General features: G+C 41.7%; 1 protein-coding gene across 2 annotated transcripts in view; it reads left to right on the top strand.

The window, feature by feature from the left end:
* The window catches only part of COL15A1 (collagen type XV alpha 1 chain), a gene marked incomplete in the record, with an annotated part of 278,369 nt that overhangs the window by 197,683 nt on the left and 56,878 nt on the right, over positions 1-23,808 (top strand). For both annotated transcript variants that reach the window (XM_034761429.1, XM_034761430.1), the window contains 5 exon segments: positions 5,110-5,154; positions 8,544-8,588; positions 11,647-11,709; positions 13,530-13,565; positions 13,658-13,741. In XM_034761429.1, the coding sequence (XP_034617320.1) occupies positions 5,110-5,154; positions 8,544-8,588; positions 11,647-11,709; positions 13,530-13,565; positions 13,658-13,741 (273 nt within the window).

A 23,808-nucleotide genomic window follows, 5' to 3' on the forward strand; every position in this document is an offset into this window, starting at 1 on the left:
GTAAACAAGAAGCGGGCAGCATTATTTCCTGCAAATGTAAACAAACTTGTTTGTCTGAGTGTTTGGCTGAATAAGAAGTAGGACTGAGTTGACTTGCAGACTCCAAAATTTTACATTATTTTATTTTTGAATGCAGGTTTTTTTTACATAATTCTACATTTGCAAGTTCAACTTTCATGATGAAGAGATTGCACTACAGTACTGGTATTTTTCAATTTACCTAATACTATTTATTTTGTTTTTTTACAGTGCAAATACTTGTAACCAAAATAATCAAAAATAAATATAAAGTGAGCAGTGTACACTTTGTATTCTGTGTTGTTATTGAAGTTAGTATACAGTAACTCCTCACTTAAAGTTGTCCCAGTTAACATTGTTTCGTTGTTATGTTGCTGATCAATGAGAGAACGTGCTCTTTTAAAGTTGTGCAATGCTCCTTTATAACGTTGTTTGGCGGCTGCCTGCTTTGTCCACTGCTTGCAGGAAGAGCAGCCCCTTGCAGCTAGCTGGTGGGGGCTTGGAACCAGGGTGGATCGGCAGCCCCCCATCAGCTCCCCATTCCCCTAAGTTCCCTGTGCAGCAGCTGCCCATCAGGTTATCAATTGCCGGCAGTTCAGCTGTCCCTCCCCCCACTGCCATGTGCTGCTCCTGCCCTCTGCCTTGGAGCTGCTCCCAGGAGCTTCCTGCTTGCTGTACGGGGGGCTAATGTCAGGATGTCCCTCTCCCCCCCGTTCCTGCCTCCCACTTACCCCATCTCCATATAGTGGGGGTGGGGGACATGAGAGGGCTCAAGACTGAGGGAGCTTGCTGGTAGCAGCTGCTGTTTCAACTTGCTGATCTACTTAAAAAGGCAATGTACTTAGAGTGCACTCAGCGTACTTAAAGGGGCAATGCACATCTCTCTCTCACACGCAGGGTGTGTGTCTCTGTCTGCCATGCTGTCTCCCCTCCCTCCATTTGTGCTGCCTTGTAGAGTGTGAGGCTACATTAACAATGTGTTAACCCTTGAGGGCTCAGCTGTTCTAGTTCATCATTTAGCAATAATGCATTCCCTAGGAAATATCCCACCCTCTGACTTCACCTCAACCAAGCTTCACAATCATCATTGCTGTGTACAGTATTAAATTGTTTGTTTAAAACTTTGTGTGTGTGTGTGTGTGTGTGTGTGTATATATATATATATAGTCTTTTGTCTGGTGAAAAAAATGTCCTTGGAACCTAACCCCCCCCCCCAATTCGTATGGGGAAATTGGATTTGCTTAACACCTTTTCACTTAAAGTCACAATTTTCAGGAACATAACTACAACGTTAAGTGAGGAGTTACTGTATTTGAAAATGTAGAAAACATCCAAAAATATTTAAATAAATGGTGTTCTATTATTGTTTAACAGTGCGATTAATCACAATTAATGTTTTTAATCACTTGACAGCCCTATATTTAATTATTTGTTCAGTGCCTTGTTATCATATTCAACTTCACTTACTTCACTCTGACCCCTTCTCCATTGTATCTGCTCAAACGATCAACAGTGGGACAGTTAATGTTGACATCCAAGTGTCATCATTGGGCTGTAGAGCTGATACCCCATTGAGATTAAGAGGCAGGGGAGTTCATGCCTCTGAGTCATTGTTTCAGGCTGTCTGCAGACTCAGAAACACAGCACTGTATTGGTTATACCTGCAAGGGCAGCTCTGCTTTCAGAACATTAACAAAAGCAGCTGTATCTGTAAATGTTAAGTCAGAGAACCCTCTCTCTCCAAACTGTCTCAGGATACTACCCCAAATTCTATGTGACTCTGTGAGACTTCACTCCACCTCAAGTACGTTCTACAGCCTTTTATAAGAACATGAGCTTTGATTGTCATTCAGTCACCAGCTGGAAGTAGGTGTTACTCAAAAACTCCTTGGGTTTGACTCCCTACTATATGTCTGTAAATCTGGGTTAAAGAAAACATAACCATATTTTAATCTGTTCTATTCAGAAGGAACTTCTTTTGAGACAGTAGGTGATCCAGTGTGGATCGGGACTGTATTGTAATGCGTACATGCACAGGAACTGAGTTAGGGCAGTGCTGGCAACCTTAACTTGATCATTTCCTGACCTTTGCGTGTCTCACTTTGCAACCTTGGAATTCTTTTGTATTTAATTTTGTGCATTCTTTACAAAGGAAAATAAAGCAACAAAGACTTTGTGCTATGTTTATCTATTTGCTAGACATCAGTGGAGAGCTCTATAATGCATAATACGTGCAGTCGGTGAGACAAGTGCGCCTGCCTTATTTCATGGACTCCTTTCTATGGGCTTATCTACACTTGAAATCCTACAGCAGCACAGCTGCACTGCCTATGCCGACGGGAGGGGTTCTTCCCTCATGGCAGGTCTACATTAGAAACTTGCATCAGCACTTACACTTGCATTGTAGTGCTTCTGGTGAAGATGCTTTAAACCAGAGGTCTCAATAACGCGGCCTGTGGGCCGCATGTGGCCCATGGAATTATTTTGCTGCAGCCCTCCAAGCACCTCGTGCTTCCCCCCCCCCCCGCCCAGTCTGGAGTTATTTCCTGTGGCTGCCAATGTACATTGTGTGCATCGGTTTCCCCATCTGAAAAAGAGGATAGGCCTGCCCCAGTTTGTGCACTTGATCTGAAGCTAATACTTTCTTAGTTACTCACTGTTGAGATCTTTAGCTGAAAGGCTCTTTATAAGTACAAAATAGAGCTGAGTACAAAAGAATGCTGGGGTTTTGACATCCAGTTCAAACCAGTCTCTAGGGCCAAGTATTCATTCCAGGGTTACTTTCGGAAGACCCATCTGAGCTCCTCTAGAATAATGAGGGGTAGAAGTAAGGGTTTGGGTCAAGAACTTCAAAGGGGTTTAGGTGCCTAATTGCCAGTTTGGACACCTAAGTCCAAAAATTAGAGACTCAAAACACCTGCTCAGCTGCAACCTAACCTTGGAAGGGCCGACGTTTCTGCCAGTAAAGTTGTCATGTCACCTAAATTTCTGCCAATGGGCAGCTGCAAAAGTGCCCACTGCTTGACACTGTCAAGCTGCTCAGCACCTAAGCCCCAGCAGGAGTCCCAGCCTAGAAATCCCCTAGCCCATCTCCCCTGCAGGGCCTAATCCAGTAGGTGCTCTCAGATCGTGCCTGTGTTGCACAAAACATTGCACCAGCTGCACTGTCACACATTTAATAGCCCTGCGGTTAGAGAACTTACTGGGAAGGTGGGAAACCCACCTTTAAATCCTGACTTGGCCTGATGTGGACTAGGGATTTGAAAGCAGGTCTTTTGGCATCTAGCTGAGTGCTCTAACCACCTGGGCTACAGGGTATTCTGGGATTCTCCCTCAAGTTCTCCCCTGTCGAAGCTGTCCCACTTTGCATCAAATACTTGGATGTTAATTTGGGTGGGGACTGGACCTTGAGTCTTGCAGGTGAGTGGGCTAAGCACTTGGCTAGAGAGTCACTCTCTCTGGCCCAATGAATAAAAGTGAAACATCTTCAGCAGGAGTGAGTCCACATCAGAATACTGTATAGCTCAGTGGTTAGGGTACCTCAGGTAGATGGTGGGAGACCTGGCTTCAAATCCCTGTTCCACTTCATGCAGAGGGAGGACTGTGAACCAGCATTGCTCCATCTCCTGAGTGTCAGTGATGTGGCCCTCGGGCCAATGTACTAGTGGCCCTCATGGTGATCTGAGTTTGAGATCCCTGTTCTAAGCCCATGGGAGAGAGCTCTCCCATGTCATCAGGAAAGGCTCTCCTGAGCTGTCTACACCCGCACGTAGGTCGGAATAACTACGTCACTCAAGGGTGTGGATTATTCACACCCCTGAGTAATGTAGTTATACTGAAGTAATTCTGTAGTGTAGACCAGGGCTCAGCATAGCTAATCCAGCTCTCCACAAAGTGGAGGTCGATGGAAGAATTCTTTCTTCTACACTGGGAGTCAGGTTGACTTAACTATGCTGCTCTGGGAGTGGATTTTTTACACCCTTGTGGCATGTAGTTAAACAAACTTAATTTTCTAGTGTAGCCCAGGCCTCTTTCAAATGGAATAAGGCAGCACTCTTTTGGCACCAATACTTATTGCACTGAAGAAGGTAGTGCAACCTCACTAACTCAAGAGATAGGAACAACACTGCCTAGGAACTTTCCTAAACTTAGGCCAAGTCTATACTAGGAAATTAGGTCACATAACCACATCTCTCAGGGGTGTGAAAAATGGACACCCTTGAGCAATACAGTTAAACCAACCTAACCCATGGTGTAGACAGCGCTAGGTCTATGGGAGAATTCTCCTAGCTACCGCCTCTCGGGGAGGTGGATTACCTACACTGATGGGAGAACCCCTCCCCTTGGCGTAGGTAGTGTCTTCACTGAAACACTATTGGGGTGCAGATGCACTGCTGCTGGGGTATTTTAAGAGCAGACCTGCCCTAAGCATTCACAGACAGAAAAAACAAACAAACAATGGCAGTTTAAGTGGTTGTATTACAAAAATTCAGTGCATAGGCACAAAGTAGGTTTTTTTAAATGTTTATAATGTTGACAAATTGCAAGCAGTTTTCACCAGAACACCAAAAGTCACCTCTGCAAGATAGGGAATACTGTCGCTTCCTGCCAAATTTTACATTTTACCATCTAACACCACTTCCAGGCTCAGGCTGCTCAAAAGAAAAGTTACAAAGATGTGTTTTATAATGAGGAAAGTATATTTATTTTTATTCTCCCCAATCTTTAAAAATGGCAACATCATTTTGATTTAAACTTTTTAAAATTATTGCTCCCAGGCTGAGAACTTACCTTCAGAATTTCAGCCAGTTACATAAGTGATTGAAAAAAAATGATAAGCAACTCCTTAGAATGGAAACACTTGGGCAACTTAAATCTAGCTATCACTATATATTCTGCCTATTACAAGAAAATATTAAGCTGATAGACTTCAAAATATCTAAAAAACAAAATTTTGCATTTTAATTCTTTCTGTTCATACAGCTACTAAAAGACTTTTCTATGGTTGTGATTGTGAGCTTGTTTGTTACTGAGAAAAAATGAATATGAAATTATATATTGATATATCAGTAAACTCAGAATACCTTGTAGGGTCCTGTTGGGGAGACTGGACACCGTGGGCCAATGGGACCAAAGGTAACCGATATAACAAACTACATTTGAAAGCCAGCATATTTTTGTATTTTGCATTTTCCACTTTGGTTTGGCATATTTAGAGTAATTCAGGTCACTTTTGCTTTTGTTCTTTTGCACCAAAGCTTTCTCTTTTTAAAAAACAAACCAAAAAAATGCTTTTTGGACAACATTGACATGTCCTAAATACCATGGGCCAAACTTTTCGTTCAGTAGCAAGGATGTAATTTTGGAGTTTGCTTTAATGGCGTTATTCCAGAGTAGTGAGAGCAGTGTTTACACGAGAGTAGTGAGAGCAGTATTTACACAAGAGTAGTGAGAGCAGTATTTTGCCCTGCGTGTTTAGCTAAACATGTAGTTAAATGCTATCTGTAAGGCCTTTCATTTCCAAATTTTATTTATTTATTAATTTTCTGGGAATATATCGGTTTTTATTTCAAGAATTTAAAAAATTTCAATGCAAAAAATTAACATCATGATTTTCCAGGTAAATATCAGGTTTAGTATTGGGGGTTGGGAGGACAGAAAGAAAGCAACAATTAGGCTATGTCTACACTACCACTTATATTGGCAACATTTATGTCACTCAGGAGTGTGAATATTCCACTCCCATGAGCGACGTAAGTTACACCGACATAAGTGTTAGTGTGCACAGATGGGAGAGCTGTCTCCTATCGGCATAGAGTGTCTTCACCACACATGCTGTAGCAGCACAGCTGTATCGGTGCAGCTGCAGTGCTGCACATGTAGACGTGCCCTTAGAGAAAAGTGTATTGTTTATGAAACCATTATATCCCCATTGCAAAAAAACTTCTTTTTACAAAACAGTTTACTGTTGACCTGAGCAGTTACACTTGATATAAGGTCTTCAGTGTGAATTCCAAAAGTCCTGGCTCATGTAGACTCACAGCAGCTTTTTCACAGAGTCTCAGCACTTCTCAGCTCACTCCCTGGGTCCATGGAGGGATTGGTGTGATCTGTTCCCAGCCCAGGGACAGGAGGGGACTCTGTCCAGCTGGGACCCAACTCTGTGCCCTGGGATTCCTCTCTAAGCCCAGTTACTCACTGGGGCCATCTTGGGGAAGCAGGTGCCTATTGAAGAAGAGGGGTTGCCTGATACACTGGCAGTGGGTGGGGAGGGGGTTCCTGGTAGGGGGGAGGGAGATAAGTGGAAAGGGGTGCCCTGCAAGATGGGTGGGGGAAGAGGATGAGACTGTATGTCCTGGGGCCACGCTGAAAGGCTGGGATCAGGAGGGGCCAGTTCTCAAGGGCACAGCTTTCCCCTGCCCATCTCAATCCCCACACTGTGCAGCTGAGATAGCCACCAACTGGCAGTTGTTCTCCTCTGCACAGGCATGCTGAGGAGGCCAGCAGAGAGTCAGTGAGGGGGGGAGCTAGGTCTGGGGAGTTTGAGCAGCTGAAAAATCCAAATACTGAATTTTTCAAAACCCACGAATTTTTTGGAGGTTTTCAGTAAAAGCCAGGGGCCCTAGTTATATGGTACATATTGTACAGTATCTCAATAAATAAACACCAAGGCCAAGACATTCTAACTTGAGAGCCTATGGGTAGGCACCTAAGTCTATATTTAGGCACCTGCGTAAGTAGCCTGATTACAGAGATGCTGCACACATACAATTCCTATGGAAGTCAGAGAAAGCTGCAAGTGCTCACCCCCTCGGCAAATTGGAATATTCAGGGCCAGATCATGCTCAGACCCTGTAAGGTCAGTCTGAATAGGACTTAGGAAAGAACACGAGTTTCCTCTGAACTCTCCAGTCAGAGCATCCAGCCTTGCTTATCTTGACTAGCAACCACAACAAATCCAGTTCAGGATGTCATAAAGCTACACTTTTGGGATAAGGAAAGAGAGGAATCATAATGCAAACACGCTAGAATTATATCACTAGATGGACAATAATAGGTGATTTTTGTTGGAAGGACTGGCTGTAATATGGCAGGAGAAATCCATTGTTTTATCCCATTGTGTTTTGACTCAATGCAATCCCTCTTTGTCCTTTGTTAGCTCAAGGTTACATGTTATAGCTCCCAAAATGTGTGGGTGTCTGAGGGCCAGGAAGTGACTCTGTGCTTTCTAGAAAAACCTGCCTTTCTTGTCTTCCAAAAGACCCACCGCTTATAACCACAGTAACAGAAGAAAGATAGGATGGTCTGTGGTGAAAGACCTGGAATGGGATTTACAAGATATTTCCAGCTCTGCCACAGATTTCCTTTGTGACATTGGGCAAGTTACTTAATCTCTCTATGCCTCACCTCCTCATCTGTAAAATGGGGATAATAGTTGGTTGCCTCACAAGGATGTTGTTAGGATAAATTCATTTATATGTGAGGCACTCAAGCCAAGATCCTCAAAGGTATTTAGGTGCCTAATTCCCATGGAGTTAGGCACCTAATATCTTTGAGGATCTGGGCCTCAGATACTAATGGGATGTGCCTAGATGGATGGGTGGTCACATGTCTATTATATTGGTCTCCCAAACCAGTTTTGCATGGCATATCTTTCCCTCAGTAGCCAGCAGAAATGGACAATAAGCCATTTTCTCTTGGATTGCTGTTTTTCAGTCTGGCATAATCCTGTGAATCCCTTTATGGATTTTAACACATTGACTATTACCCCCCTATTTAAAACAAGCCTTTTGTTGACAGCTCTTGAGTGATTCCTGCCCAGATAATGAAAGGGACTGATTTTTCCACTGCCTTGCACCTCATGAAATAATTTACTCCAGTGCAAAGTGGGTATAAAGTGGATGTACAGTGTCACCATTCTGAGTCAGTTGTAGGATTTTGCACCCACTTTTCACAGATGAAACTGATTTTCATTACCATGTGAAATCAGATGCAAAATGCAGTTTTCATGTACTCTGAGTGACAAGAGGCTCTAGAAATCCTAGAAATCACATGGAGTTTAATGTCCAACTAAGTGATAAGTTTAGTACAACATAACTCATCATATTTTTAGATAGAGCTATCCATCCCAGATCAATGATGTGACTTCAATTCATAGCACAGATGCAAGTTATCTACCACAGTGACCCTAGTATTCTGTTTCCAGCTGATAAGTACGTATCCAAAATCTGTTTTTATGGATAATGAGATCATTGATTATTATGAAAAACTTCTTTTTCCACCAGAAGTCAGTGAAGTCTAATTATCATCAATCATTATTTCTATTTTAAACTGGTGTAACTTTGTTGAAAACAACATATTTCCATTCTCTCTGTAAGGAAAGTGGAGTTACACTACCATAAAGTTGTAGTAATGCAGAGCTGAAGAGAGCACTTTATTTAATTCTAAACAAGCAAGGTTTTTTTTAATCACTGTAGTTGTACTGCATTTTGATATTTAACATGACCTATGTATCTGCATTTCAGGGAGAAAAAGGGGATACTGGTCCACCAGGTATAGCAGGTTTAAAGGTGGGGAACTCATTTAACTTGATTTACAAATGCATTGTTTTTTCTGCTTAGTTATTTTCTTTATGCACTAAAATGATGGTAAATGTTGATTACATTGACAGAATTCTAATTATACACATACACACAATTCCCAGGGATGTTTTGAAGTACCTGAGTTGAATTATCATTGTCTGTAAATTGTATGATCTGTTGACTGATGCTATGATTTTTAAAATATTCTGGGTCTGATTCACTATTGAGTTACTCCAGTTGTACACCAGTATGACTCCAGTGTAATCAACAGAGTTACAGTGGTGTAAAACTGGATTAAAGCAATGACTAATCTGACCCTCTGTTTGCTGAACTTTTATCACAGTTTTATCATAACACACCTGCTTGTTTTAATAAAACAGCATAATGTATTGGCTGCTGCTTGTTATAAATTCCATCTGCTGTACATATTTTGAATGTGCAGCAATCTGTATGGAGATGCCATTTCTGTACAATCAGAGAATACATTTCTTAAAAACACATTTCATTAAGACATTTGTCAGCATGCTAATTAAAGACAATGTACTGATGTATAGGAAAGATGTCTTGAGCTCTTTTGATTTCTGCAAGGATCTAACTAATTTTCTTGTGTGAACTATTGTTGAAGAAAGTGTTCTGCTTTATGGCCCTTCCTCCAGTAATTATTACTGAATGATGTATGCAGTTGTGATAAATAGTATTTTAAAGCATATTTCCAAAGGGCATAACTATTGTGAATGAGATGACTACAAAGCTATGTACAAAATAAGCTATCGGAATCAATCTGTTCAGTCCGTAAATAGTAAAACTACCTTGGCAGATAACTCTTCCTCTTAGAGCTGAATAACGTACAGTTCTGGAACCTTAAAATTTTGCCTATTGGGAATGAAAGAAGTGTGGGGGGGAGGGGAGGAGGGTATTTTTATTTTATTTTATTTTCATTTGTTTACAGGAACTCAGTGTTCAAATGCCCAGTAAGACAAGCAGAAATAAAAAACTATAGGACAGTAGTTACCGAACAAGTGCCAGTTTTAGGAGTGATATAATGTTTGGCTTTGTCTACACTAACACTTTTGTTGGCAAAACTTTTGTTGGTCCGGGATGTGAAAAAACACACCCCTGACCAACATAAGTTTCACTGACAAAAGTGCTGGTGTGGAGAGCACTATGTTGGCAGGAGAGGCTATCCCACCGACATAGCTACCACCGCTCGTTGGGGGTGGTTTAATTATGCCGGCAGGAGAGCTCTCTCCCACCGGCATAGAGCGGCTACATGGGAGACCTTACAGCAGCACAGCTGTGCCGCTCTAAGGTCCATAGTGTAAACATAGCCTAAAAGATGTTAAGATCTGAATAATATTAAGAAATGTGACATGGCCATGCTGTGCTATTGACAGTGTGAATTATGTTAACTAAAATCATGTCTTTCTTTCCCCAGTTAAACTTGAGTAAGAAAAAAAGTTGGTGAAATTATTGAACATTTGGTCCAACAAGAAGTGAATTAGCAGCTCTTAGTCCTAACCCTTAGTCCTCTTAGTCCTAACCCATTTCATCTGCACATGGGTGAAACTCACCCTGTTGAGGAGGTCCCCCAAGACCCTCTGTGCTGTCTCAACCTTAGGGTTGATGATTCACTGATAAAGCACCACCACGCAGCTGCATAGCACCCAGTATGTATACTGGGTAGCAGCCTACAGACATCCTGCAAGCAGTGGGGGAAGACCTGTTCACCCCATATAGGCTGGTGCAGAAGGTGGAGATGGGAACTAACCTGCGGAGATTTCCTGAGATCTGTGATTACAGAAATGCAGTTATACACAAATGATAGGGAAGGCCTTCTGCAGGTTTGTCAGCCCACTCTGCCCCCCCAGTGTTTCACATACTTAGCTCATACAAAACCTGTTTGGGCTGTCCAGAGATGAAGTGAATTTCACTAACAAATAGCAAATGGGCTACAGACTCTTTTCTCACTTGTAGAATTGCTAGAACGCTGTTGAACCAGTATGTACAGGTTTAGAGAAGTTTACTTCATGTGGCTACTTAAGAGAAAATGGGTAACATTTTCAGAAGTACCTAAGGGTACATCTGCACTAGAAACAAAGAAACAAAACCAAAACCCCACGGCAGCGAGTCTCAGAGTCCGGGTCAACTGACCAGGCTCTCCTTACGGGGCTAAAAATAGCAGTGTAGACGCTCATGCTCAAGCTGGAGTTGAGTTCTGAGATGCAGTGAGTGGTGGGAGGGGCTCAGAGCTCGAGCTTTCCAGGGGGAAAGTTTACACTGCTATTTTTAGCTCCATAGCTCAAGCCCCTTGATCCAGGCTCTGAGACTTGCTGCTGTGGGACAGGTGGGTGGGTTGGTTGGTTGCAGTGTTGGCATACCCCAAATCCCACTTTAAAAAGTGAGTTTGGCAGTTAGGCGCCTAAGCCCCATTGACCTTCAATGAGATTTAGCCTCCCAAGCACCATTTTGAAAATGGAACCTAGGCTCATAAGTCACTTGGGTTCTTTTGAAAATTTTACCCACTGTTAATGAAGTGCCCATTTGTTCTTCAGTAACATACTCTGCTGATGGCAGAGGAAAGGTGAGGTGATAAAAGGGTAGAAACTGTTCTTAATGAAGCAGAAACATCAATACTATTAAGGTTATTGGTTCTGTACCAAGGAAAAAGAAAAAATTTATAAACTATCATCTTCTAAGTCCTTATTTAGCGTAGAGAATCCAGGATGGCAGCCACAACCAGGGTCATCTGGCAGATTTAGAATCTTTACAGCTTTGTTTTTCTTTTAAGAAGTTTTGTTGAGCATTATACTGTAAATGCGTAAAAATGCCTTCAAAAAACAAAACTACATTTTAAAACTACAGTGCTACCTGAATTCTTAATTGTTTTATTAGCTGATTGATTTTTTTTTAAATGACTGGTTACTGTGTGATGTTTAAAACTTTTCCAATAGAATAACTGAGCAGCTTTCTACAAACCTGATAGAATACCATAGATGCTGCATTGAATGTAAAATGAATAATAGAATATGTATTTCTGTTTTGATAGGGTAAGCAAGGTGCAGATGGAAAACCTGGATTTCCCGGTGTTGCTGGACGTCCTGGAGATGCAGTGAGTTGTACCACCATACTTTTTCTTTATGTGTTCACATAGCACAGTTCTTCCCAAACTATAGTCCATCGACTACCAGTAACCCCCAGAGCACATGCTAGTTGTCCGTGGAGGGATGGCTGGTTACACTGTGCTGGCTCTCATCCATGTATCCAGCAGCACCAGAAGCTTGAAAATACACATGATGCTTTCCTGGTGTTGTGTTACCATGTAAACAATTAACAGTAATTGCAACAGATATGTCATTCTATCACCAATGGGAAGGGCGGTGTCCACAAAGCAATCTGTATAGTAGGACATGGTCCACACTATGGAAAAAAATTAGAGACTCTTTGGTATAACACATTTTTAAATGTATTGGTAAGTTCCTGGTTCTAGAGAAATCTGCAAGCACTAATATTGTTAAGCATTTCTATTGTAAACTGGCAATTAATTCACTCTGTATTGAAACTTGGCAGAAAAGATATCGGCCTATGAATGCTTTTTTGGTTTGCATATGTTCTGGAATAAAGTGTAATTTTTTAAATTAGAAGAGGAGAAAAATAGAAGCTCACAGGTTTTAAATGCTCTTGTGTGTTTAACTCAGTAACCCAACAGGTGAAAGTGAAATGTTAGAGAACATTTGCCCATAGTTGTTGAAAAATGTGGTTTGATTGCTTTGTGTTTTTAAGAAAAATTAAAACCCGCCAAATTATGAATCAATCGGCCAGCTCAGGCCTACCGGCGAGGAGAGGATTTACGGATCCTTGGGAAGCTTTCCAGCACAAGAGAGTTACAGAGAGGCAGAAAGTGCCAGATGGCTAGTTGGCCATTGGAAGGGAAGTTGCAGAGGTTGAAGGAGGAGCTGGCCTGCCCCAAACCCTGCACCTCATGCACATCCCTACTCCATCTTACTTTAAGCCATTACAGTAGTTCCTGTTTCTTTTCTCTACATGGTCATGAGTGACACTTTGTGTTCACTGTTGAGAGTTGCAGTGCTCATGGTACAAAGTGTAATGAACTGGCGTCATTCTATGTTAAATGTAGGAACAACTGAGTAAATTAACTCTAAATTTCCTGGCTTATGTTAGTTTGTTAGCAATGTCACCCCAGCTCAAGAGAATTTATTATTCAGTGAAATAATTACATATTTGTGTGAGGGACATACATAATCTTGTTGAGTGAAGACAGGGCTGGGAAACAGGAAATCTGGGTTGTAAACCTGATTCTGACACTAGTTCGCTCTTTAACCTGGGGCACATCACTTAAACCTCTTTGTCTCTCACATTATCTGGGCTGGAACGCCAGCTGGTGTAAATCCATGCTGATTTTCACCAATTGTAGGTTTGGCTCCCTTGTCTATAAAATGCTACCCACCTTTGTAAATAACTCTGACGTGTAGAAATCAAGTACAATATAACTGCAAAGTATTATTTTTTTACTACCAATGGAAAAAGCAGTATAAACTCTAACAAAAAGTAGGGGTTTGGTTGACTCTTTTTAATACATCAGATTTCTGCTAAAATATAATTTTTTATGGTCATAAAAATGCATAATAGATCAGCATGAGACGCACCTGTGAATCCTTCAATAAATCTCATGCTTCAGCCCTCAATCACACTTGTACACTGTCAAAGGCAGTAGAAATGACTAAAAACATTCAAAACCAATATACACTTAGGGCCTGATCCAAACCCATTGCAATCCAGAGTCTTTCCATCAACTTCATTGGGCTTTGAATCAAGCCCTTCATGAACATTGTTCTCTGATGGTGGGAGGGAAAGTATTGTCACAACTTTCCCTTGTAAATTGTTAACAATCCTTTATTAAATTGCATGCAGGGTCAAAAAGGGGACAAGGGTGACACAGGATCCAAGGTAAGATGGGATCAATTTCTTTCTAATTGAATTTCTACTTGGAATTTGATGTTTAATAAAGGGCCTTTCCATCTATACTACTATTGAAATAGGGTGAACCAGGACAGGATGGTGCCAGTATTGTTGGACCACCAGGGCCACCAGGACCACCAGGGCCAATCATAGCAGTACCACAGGTAAGTGTCTTTGTAAAGTGTTAAGAACTTTACTGTCCTTAAAATGTATCTGGAGTTACATGGCAGTGAAGAACAACTGGTGCTGGTATTGATGTTCGGTTCATAGATACAGTCTTGAAAGGGAAAAATCTGCAATAAATATCTACACCTAATCCCCCTCCACATACACACATTTGTCCAATCATAATTTTGGTCATGACCCATGTGTCTCAAATCCAGCCTGTAGGATTATGGGAACAGCCACACTCCAGCCCTTCACCCCGCAGCCTGCTGACAATGGATTACCTGGGACCCAGGAAGCCCAGCTCCACTGTTAGGCTCTGCCCCAATGTCTGATTGGCAGAGTGCCAGAGCGGCTGACTGGCTCACTGGCCCTACTTAAGCCGGCAGCTGGAACAGGAAGCCATCTGAATAACTGAATTTCACCCTGCTTTGGACTGTATGCCTCCTGCGGCCTGCCTCCTGGCATCTTACTTGTGGCTCCTGATCTCCAGTTTACCTCCTGCCTCTGAGCCTCTGGTATTCTGACCCAGCCTGACTCTGGTTCCCAACTCGTGGTTCTGATCTCTAGTTTGTCTCCTTCTTTTGACTTCCCACTATCCTGACCCAGCTGACTCCACTTCTGTCTTGTGACTGTGGACTCTGGTTCCGACTACTACGTCTGGCCACCCATGACCCTGCCATGACAAAAAGATGAAAAGGGCAGTAAAATGAGTGAAAGTTTGCTTCTCTTAGCATGTGCAGGTGACTCTGCAGAAGCCATGAAAAATGAAGAAAGATTAACTAGGGAATACAGAATAGAGGAACTATAAAGTAATGGGGCCTCTGTAGGTATGTCTACACTGTATTTAGACACTGATGGCTGGCCCATGCCAGCTGACTTGGGCTCGTGGGGATCAGGTTAAGAGTGTATTTAATTTTGATGTTGCTGTTAGGGCTTGGGCTGCAGCCCGAGCTCTGGGACCCTCACACCTCACAGGGTCCTGGAGCCTGGGCTCCCGCCAGAGCCTTAGTGTCTACACCACATAAACAGACCCTTAGCCTGAGCCCCACAAGTCTGAGTCAGCTGGCACAGGCCAGCCGCGGATGTCTTAATTGCAGTGTAGGCAGACCCTGTGACTCCAGCAATGCCTGGAATCAAACTGCAATAGTGCCTAGACTCCACCATGCTTTCTACCAGGTGTACCGTACAAACCAAAGAAATAGCCCTTTTGCGGAATAGTATCAACAAGTGTCAAAGAGCATGCTGGTGAAAGGTGGTCAGAGAGCCACACATCCTTTCACAACACACACATTTTCAGTGGGGTTTGCTTAGTGTATTTCAGGATTTTAGGTTATAGATAATACTAGTAGAAAAAAAAGGAGCCTAGAAGTTTGGATGAACCAAACTGCAAACTGAATACAAAAGTCTGTGTAGTCAATTTGGTGTGACACTGGGAATTGGAGAAGCTGTGAATGGCTACAGGAAACTTGTTCACTCAGGAGAGCCATGTAATTCCACCCTCTGAAGGATTCTGTTTGTTTGAGAGAAGTCAGGTGGTTAGCTGCAGTCTGCCAAGGCTTGTAATCAGAGGTGAGGAATCTGCATGATAGGAGCTAGGCAATAACAAAGTCAGAAATCTAACTCAGACTTTACATTTTATATTGACTAAAGCAGTGAGGTTTCTGACCGTGATAACAATTGTGGAGGAAAGTAGGTCCCTAATGATGGTGACCACAGCCCCAAAGGAGTTCGGGTGGCTTCTTTGCAGGACGAGAATGAACATGTTATCTTGAAAGTGGCTCAAAAACCCTGGGTGAATGAAGGAATTAATACTCTGTGTTTCATCCAGTTTCTGCTTTAATTTTTGACAGCTTTTTTAATAGCCTTCAGGTAAAAGGATGATCTGATGGTATAGGCCCTGGACTGAGACTCAGGAGGTCTAAGGTCTCTTCCTAGCTCTGCCGCAGTGCTTCTGGGTGACCTTCTAGGCAAGACGTTTAACATCTCTTGCCTTCGTTTGATAACCATGTCCACCTGAGATGGATATTTTGAGACTCAGTTTGTTAATGTTTGTAAAGGATTATGAGCTCGTTGGGTGGAAGGCACTTATGTGAGTGAAGTGCCGAGCATCCCTGAAGCTGACACAGATGACGACGATGTTAGCATGCTGGAGGCCAAGCAGCTTCTCCACACACTTCACAATTGCCACACTCCACACGTTAATACGGTGATTAATTACTGCCGAGGAAATGTATTGTGTGTCCTCTCTATTGTCCAGGACTCCTGTATCAAAAACCTTAACTATAGAGTACAGTAGTGTCGAGGGACCCCACTGTCAATTGGGGCTACATTATGCTAAGTGCTGTTCAGATACATATATACAAAAACCTAGCTTCTGCCCCAAAGATTTTGTAGTCTAGGAAGACAAATAACATACAAGGTGAGGGAGCGGGTGACAAATAAATGCATTCAGCTGTTTATGCATTTGCAACAAACTAGTATTATAAATAGACAAAGTAAATGCTGACTATCCCCATTTAGCTCTCAACCTATCCGCTGTTAGTTGGCTTGGGGGGGGTTGTTTTTTTTGTTTTTTGTTTTGTTTTTTGAGGCATTGAAGGCACAGTGAGTTTGGAAGAGGTTGATTCTATAAGTTGATGTTGGCAAGAGACCAGGTGGGGCTTGATCTGAGAATAGCAGGTGTATTTATACAAGATGTATATATATTTTTATATATATGTATATAATGTATATTTATACATTAACTTTGCTCTATAGAGGTTTTGTTAGCTAGAGAGTTCTAGCACCCCTGTGCATTTTGCTATTTCAACCTCACAGGAAAACCTCTTGAAGCATCAGTAGCACTGGACACACAGCAGAGCTAATGCAAGCAGACATGCCAGCACCATACCATTTTCTGTCAGTCAGTTTGGCAATTTAAACCATGGTGCTAGAACAACATCACAATAATATTCTTTTTCTATATTTTAAACTTTATTACTTGTGTAGTAGATAGATATTATTGGGTAGACAATAGCTGAAGGAAATTGGGCTCTGGTCTTGAAATTGATAATACACGAGCGCCATTCAGTTCAGTCACTGCAGTCTATCAGTTGCAGCAGTGGGGCCTTAGGTTGTAATCAATTCAGAGAAGGACCCATGTGTGTTTGTGTAGTGCCCAGCACAATGGGGCCTCAAATTGTTGTGATTGGAGCCCAGGTGAGCTACTGCAACAGAAATGAATAATCATCTCCCAAAGAGAGTCTCAGTTGTTCAGACATTCCTTTCTTCTGAATTCCTCCCGACATTCACACATTGTGACTCCAAAGCCCAATACAAATGGGTTTTTTTCTCCCAGTTTGTTGTAATTTGCTAATATGAATTGCTAAAATGTGAGAAGTAAATCATTTAGGCTATTCTGCTCTGTGAACTTTTATATTTTGGTCATTTTGAAGGGCCAGTAAGTCACACTTGTCCTTTGGTAGAACATTTACACCATTTGTCTTTTCAGTGTAAAACTGTAATTGATGTTTTACTGAAATCCTCTCCTCCCGCCCGTAAAGTTCAGGAGAAACCAATAGGGGGGAAAGTGAACAGCAAACTCTCTTTTTCTGTCATTGATCCATCATATTTAATGTCCAAAAAACTAATGAGGAAGGAATGGAGAGAGTCTGATCCAGGAAATATAAAGTAAATGTAAGTGATTTTTGCATTATGTTCTTTTGGCAATTCTGCCTCTAGCATTTTAATGTCCCATGGGATGAGCAGCTGAAAGCTCCACACATAATGTACTTAAAATCCAAGAATCCATTAAGCAGTAAAGCTAACAAATATTGTTATTTCTTCAACATATTAGTAAAAAAAGAAAGTCCCATGTTTTAGGCAGCACTCAGGATATGGTCTCACAAGGCTGACATGAAATGGCAAGCGGTCTCATTGCTGTATTATTACTGTGAAAGTTGCTTGCAAAACAAGCAAACAAACCAACCCAAAAAATAGGGCAAATGACTACATTTGGTGTGGGATGGAGAGACCAGGAACCTGCTATACAATAGGCATCTCTGTACTCTGTATTTTCATATTGCTATAGTATGCTTAAAACACGTGTGCTTGCCTGACACATATAGTGTCTAATTGAGGCTACAGATCGTTTACACTATACACAAATTGTCTGGTCCAAAACAGGTTGAAATCAATGGGAGTTTTTCCATTGACTTCAATAGTCTCTAGATCAGACCCAAAGTGAATGGTTAAATACTGAGTAATTCAAAAGGATTGTGTAAGCTCAGGCTCCTGGAATTCTGCCACCAACTGAAGTTATGGCAGAACAAGTGCAACAGCAGAATGCTTTTATTACTGTAATTGAAGTAATTAGCACACATCTTGTCCCGTCTGGGGGAACACAGAGCCTGGAATACAGTGGAACCAATGTGATTCTGCTACAGTGGGAGCCAGGCTACAGCAAGCTGCACAGGGGTCTGATGCTGCTCTTTTCAGGGGCAGAGTGCTGACACATGGACCTCAAATAGGTTTCCAGGTGCATAAATACAAATTTCAACTCCTAATTATTGGCACCCATCTTTGCACATATTGTGGTGTATGAATTAAAAGGAGACAGGTAGCAGCATCCATCAAAGAACAACATCCTTTAGGAGGCTGCATCACACTTGGAGGGAAGTGAATCTGGAGTGTACCCAATTCATTGTATGTATCAGAGCTCAGTGGCTATAAATGTTCCCTGATGTGAAGGTTGAAGGACATTTTTCTTCTGCTATTCCTTTTCTGACACACCTGCTTGCAAACAGCAATTTTCAAAACACTGTGTCTGTAGCCGGTATAGCAAAGGTTGGTGGTTTGGAGTTCAAGTGCTGGTATTACACAGGATGTGTTTTACAACATACACAATCTGAGTCTGGAGTGGATAGCCTTGCTTGCTTAGATGAAAGAATGATATACAAATCAGAAAACAAATTGGACAAGTTAAAGTCTGCGTGAAGACATCTGAGATCAAAGGAGGGATATGTTTTTTAAAGCAAGTGGGACTATCAGGAAGAAAGGGAAAGAAATGAAGCAATCGGGAAAAACTGAATAAGGATGAGTAATAGGGTTTCTTCTATGTAAAAGGCATATATGGATAGTTTACAAAACCAAGCTGTCACCATCATGCTGTACTGTAATGTATGACTGCATTATACAATATGGGAAAAATAATTTCAATCCGTAAAGAAACTGTCCAAAACCAAAATGAAATAGGAACACAATGTCATTAGAGCCTGAATCCTGCAATGAGTTGTGCACAGTCAGGGCTTGGCTACACTTGCAAGTTAGAGTGCATTAAATCAGCCCCAGGCACCCTAACTCCTCAGGTGTCCACACTGGCAAGTCACGTGGACTCCACGGCTGGAGCTCCCCTGGTAATCCACCCCCGTGAAAAGCATAGAGCTTGCTGTGCCCTGGCTGAAGCACTGGGGTGTCAGTATGGATGACGTGTTGCATTACTGTGCTGTGATTGGCCTCCAGAAACATCCCATAATCCCTTGAAGTCAAGTGGCCACTCTGGCATTGTTTTGAACTTGGCGGCAGGCATGTGGATATCCCCTTTCAAAGCTCCGGTTCTGACAGCCGGCATGCTTATCTGCTCCGGGACACAAAGCAAAACATTACTGTGGAATGCTGCTGCTGCAGAGGCAGTGCTGCGTGTGTGTGAGAGAGAGAGGCGGAGGGTGGGGGCTGATGTCAGGGGTTCCCCCTTCCCCCTGTCTGAACGAACAAGACAGCATGCTGACACACTCTCTGCCCCCCAAAACACACAGTCTCTCCCCAGTGGCATAGCCAGGTTCTAACATCAGGGGGAGCGAACACATAAAAAAAGGCGCCACTCGACATATCAAATTACTAATTACATACATTTAAATTCATTATACATATTTATTTTGTACTTAAAATAAAAACACAAGAATGATATTGTTTTACAAGTACGTGTGTTATTTTGCATTTAAAATATAAAAACAGTTTAACAGTATGACATCTATTTATATTGTATATAAAATCAAAACATAATAAAAACATGTTATTTACTTATTTTACATTTCAAAGATAAGATCAAAACAATATGATAATCTATGAAGCAACTACAACAGCCTCTTTCGTCTAAGCTTCATTCTAGCAAAGTTATCTATTACTTTATTATAATCTACTTCAGTAGCCAATTGTCTTTCAATGGAGAGCAAAGCTAATCCAGACAATCTATCTTCACCCATTGTAGAGCGCAAGTAGGACTTTATAAGTTTGAGTCAGCTAAAGGATTGTTCCGCAACTGCGCTACTTATTGGGGAGGTCAGAAAAATGTGGTACAATCTCGAAAGGTTAGGATAAATGGAACACATATCATTGGCGATCATGAATTTCAGTACACTGCGGATGGTAAGTTTCTTGTCGACACTTGACTTTACCCTACCACTAGTGCTCATTATCTCTTTGTACATGTCTTTAAATGAAAGAAACTCTTCCACAATTTCATTTTGACTGTCGATCACATCTGAGTACGTCTGTCAAAAATTCTAATTTGTTCACATTATCCGCGTTGTCAAAATGCATTGGATCTAAACCACTAAATTTGGCAGCCACATTTTTAAAATGCTCAAATCTTTTACTTGTGCTATTTATAACAGAATCTAAGGACACTAAGTAGGATTCAATATGAATTTCTCTCGGGCATCAAGTATTCCTTCTTCATCCTCTGCAATTTCCTCATGGAATCTTTTTCTCTTACGTATTCTGTGCTGCTTATATTCCGTAGTAATATCACATTTTCGAGCCAACTCCGTTGCTTCATTCTCAATCTGTTTGAATTCAGATTCAAATTCACTTTGAATGTTTTTCATATCATTTTCAAAAATCTGAATCAAATGAGAAGCGGTTACCAGATCTAGACTACTTTTCTGTAAATATGTGGATAAATGGAAAGCCTTCTCTAGCACTTTACTCCAGAATATAAGAAGAACTAAGAATTCGTAAGTATCGAGTGTTGCCAGAATACCCTTTGCCTCAGTGAGCTGTTTAGGAGTACAGTTTTTTTATCTCACCATCCACAATTCTTTGCAGGGCAATTACTAGTGCTGGTAAATTTTGCAAGACTGCCCGCACTGCTGACTTTCTATACGCCCATCTGGTATCTCAAAGTTTCTTTAGAGTCAATGCGAAAGAGTCAATAAGATTGCATTGTTCTTCTTTTAGTGTTGAAAGATGAGGTAAACTGCCAGAAAAAAAGTATACAGACTTTCTAGAGTTCCAAAAAACAACCGAGTTTGAATATTGTAGCTTAATGCATCAATCAGAATTAAATTAAAATTATGTGCACAGCAGTGCGTAAAGAGTGCATTTGGAGCAATTTCCCGTATCCTAGTTTGGAGACCTGATATTTCACCCAACATGGTGCTTGCTCCATCGTAAGACTGACCGTAACACATAGTTATTGACAGCCCCAAATTTTTGATTGCTGAACGAAGAATGTTGAAAAAATCTTCAGCACTTGCTCCAGGTAATTTGCTGAATTGTATAAATTGTTCCACTGCATCACCGTTTACTGTTACATATCGCAAGAATAAAGAAAATTGATCAGTTCTGCTGATATCAATAGTAGAGTCAACAATTACGGCAAAGTACTTAGCTACTTTGATTTCAGCTACTATCTTCAATAGAAGCTTGGCTGATAAGGATTGTATGTCAGGACTGAGATATGTTGCATTTCGATCACGCAGTAATAAATGTTGTTCCAGTAATGTATCATTTTTAGCCAACAGCTTAATAAGGTCCAAAAAATTGCCTTCATTTGTACTTGGGGAACCTAAACCTCGATACTCGCGATGCCAATCCCTGAATTCCCAAAAAGAGAACTGCATTTATAATACGTCATAAAATCATCCTATTTTTTCTATCTCTTTCCTTTCCACCGTTAGAAGACCAGCCAAGACTGTTCTATCATTGAACAAATGGAATTTGGTAAGGAAAAGTTCCTTCTCTGCTTTTTTGTGACTTTCACTTTTTTCATGTTTTTCAATTTTGTGCGTACCTTTAGCAAATTTCTTGCAACCAGGTTTTGGATCACTCCAAGCATCCGACCGATTTGCAAAAAGCCAACAAGCAAAACAAATCATAGTGTTTGCTCTTGGTGAGTAAACCAGCCAGTGCCTGTCGATTGTACGAACACTTTTCACTTGTTTTTGTTTGTACCAAGTTGCACTGAAATGATGTCCAGCTTCATCTTTTAGAAAATTGTCAAAATTATCTTTACGTCCTGGCTGACAAGGGCCTAACTCAAGCAGAGCACGTACTAGATCAGGTGTTACGAGGTGTGTCACAAAACAAGTGTGGATCTGTTGGGTATTCCCTATGTGAGTCAATGATAGCACGGAGTCTTACTATGTCATTCTTGTCCTCTGCATGATAGTCTGCTGAAGTAATCAGGTCTTCTGAGGACTCCACTTCCACTACCGGTGCAGCCGCAGCAGCCCGGATGCTGTAACCAGCTCCTAGGTTGAAGTTAGGTACTAGCAAGTCTTCAGAGGGTTTTACCTCTGGTGAAGCCACAACGGCCGGGGCACCGTCTCCAGCTCCTGGGCTGAAGGTAGGTAGCAAGTCTTCAGAATGTTCCACCTCTGGTGCAAAAGACGTCATGGGCGTATCAAATGAAAAGTAGGCCTCCAACTTCACATAATTTGACGATTCTTTTACTTGATTTGCATCTTCCTTCATCTTCTTTCTGTCCCACCCGGATAGTTTCTTCTTCTTAGTGCGCTTAGCCATCCCTTATCAGAAACAAATAAAATAAATATGAACAATATACGATTGTTTTTAAAATGTGAATTATTTAAAAAACTGTCCACAGGGCAGCCAGGTCAATTTCACAGCTCTATGAATTTGACGCCCGTCGAATTTGGTCAGCAAAGTGTTAAATGATTTGTTGAAAAGGTGCCACTTTATTCAAAAATAGAGGAGAAGCGAAAACAATCCACACACTAAGAAGTAATCAAACAGACTGAACTATTTGAAATTATCCAAAGGGTTCAGCATTTGTTTACACTGCAGGAAACAATTCTTATGAGTACGCGTGCTTGTGTGGATGCCTGGGTGAGTGAGTATACATGTCAACAGATTAAAAAAAAGCACCGACAGAAGGGAGAAGACAAAATGTTTTTAAAAATGTGGGCCTCTTGGCTCTTGCAAGGGATTCACGTGTTTCAAGACTGACTAATGCTGTAGTGGTAAGTGTTACAAGTATACAGAGGACATTTCTACCGTATTTGATTATGTGATGGAAGCTATGGCCCGGTACCAGGGGCTTTCCTGCACAAAAAAAGCAAGTCCCACTGATGTGTCATTTGTTCCTGAGAAGTGAGAACAAGTCAAGATTCCTGCTAAACAGGGGGCTGGATTGGATCTGGCTATGCTGATGACATCACCAGGCAGGTTGGGTTATAAATGAATGAAGGAGAAGCCCGGAGCACTAGCTCTGCACTTGCAAGGAGGCTGCGAAGCTTTTCCAGAAGAAAATGACACCACTCAAAAATTATTCGGAGGTACCTGTATTGGAATGTGCTCTTTCGTCGGCGTTCTTTTGTCGGCGCTTTTTTGTCCTGCGTAGAAAGGTAAACATTTCCACAGACATCCCCAAATACACACAGCAACACATCCAAATAACACTCAGAAGCACATACACTTTGACACACAGAGCGTGGACACTGATGCGCTCCCCCAAACACACACACTGACACACAGTACATCTGTCACCCACACACCCTGCCATGCATAAACACCCCCAGACATGCAAACAGTTCAGTTCACTACTTTAGAAGGATAACAACTGTTGCCCAAGTTTGATGTAGAGCAGTGGTTCCCAAACTGGGGTTCATGAACCCCTGGGGGTTCGCGAAATGTTACAGGGGGTTCTCGGGAAAAAATTCCCTAATGGCGGACAGAGCTGTCCCTAGGAACCCCGGGCAGCACGAGGCCAGCCGCCCGGAGTCCCTGGACTTCCAAGAGCTAAGCAGATCAAAGCAAACATATCTATCACACTGAGGAGATT

Source organism: Trachemys scripta, chromosome 2 (genome assembly GCF_013100865.1).
Source record: "Trachemys scripta elegans isolate TJP31775 chromosome 2, CAS_Tse_1.0, whole genome shotgun sequence".
Lineage (NCBI taxonomy): Eukaryota > Metazoa > Chordata > Testudines > Emydidae > Trachemys > Trachemys scripta.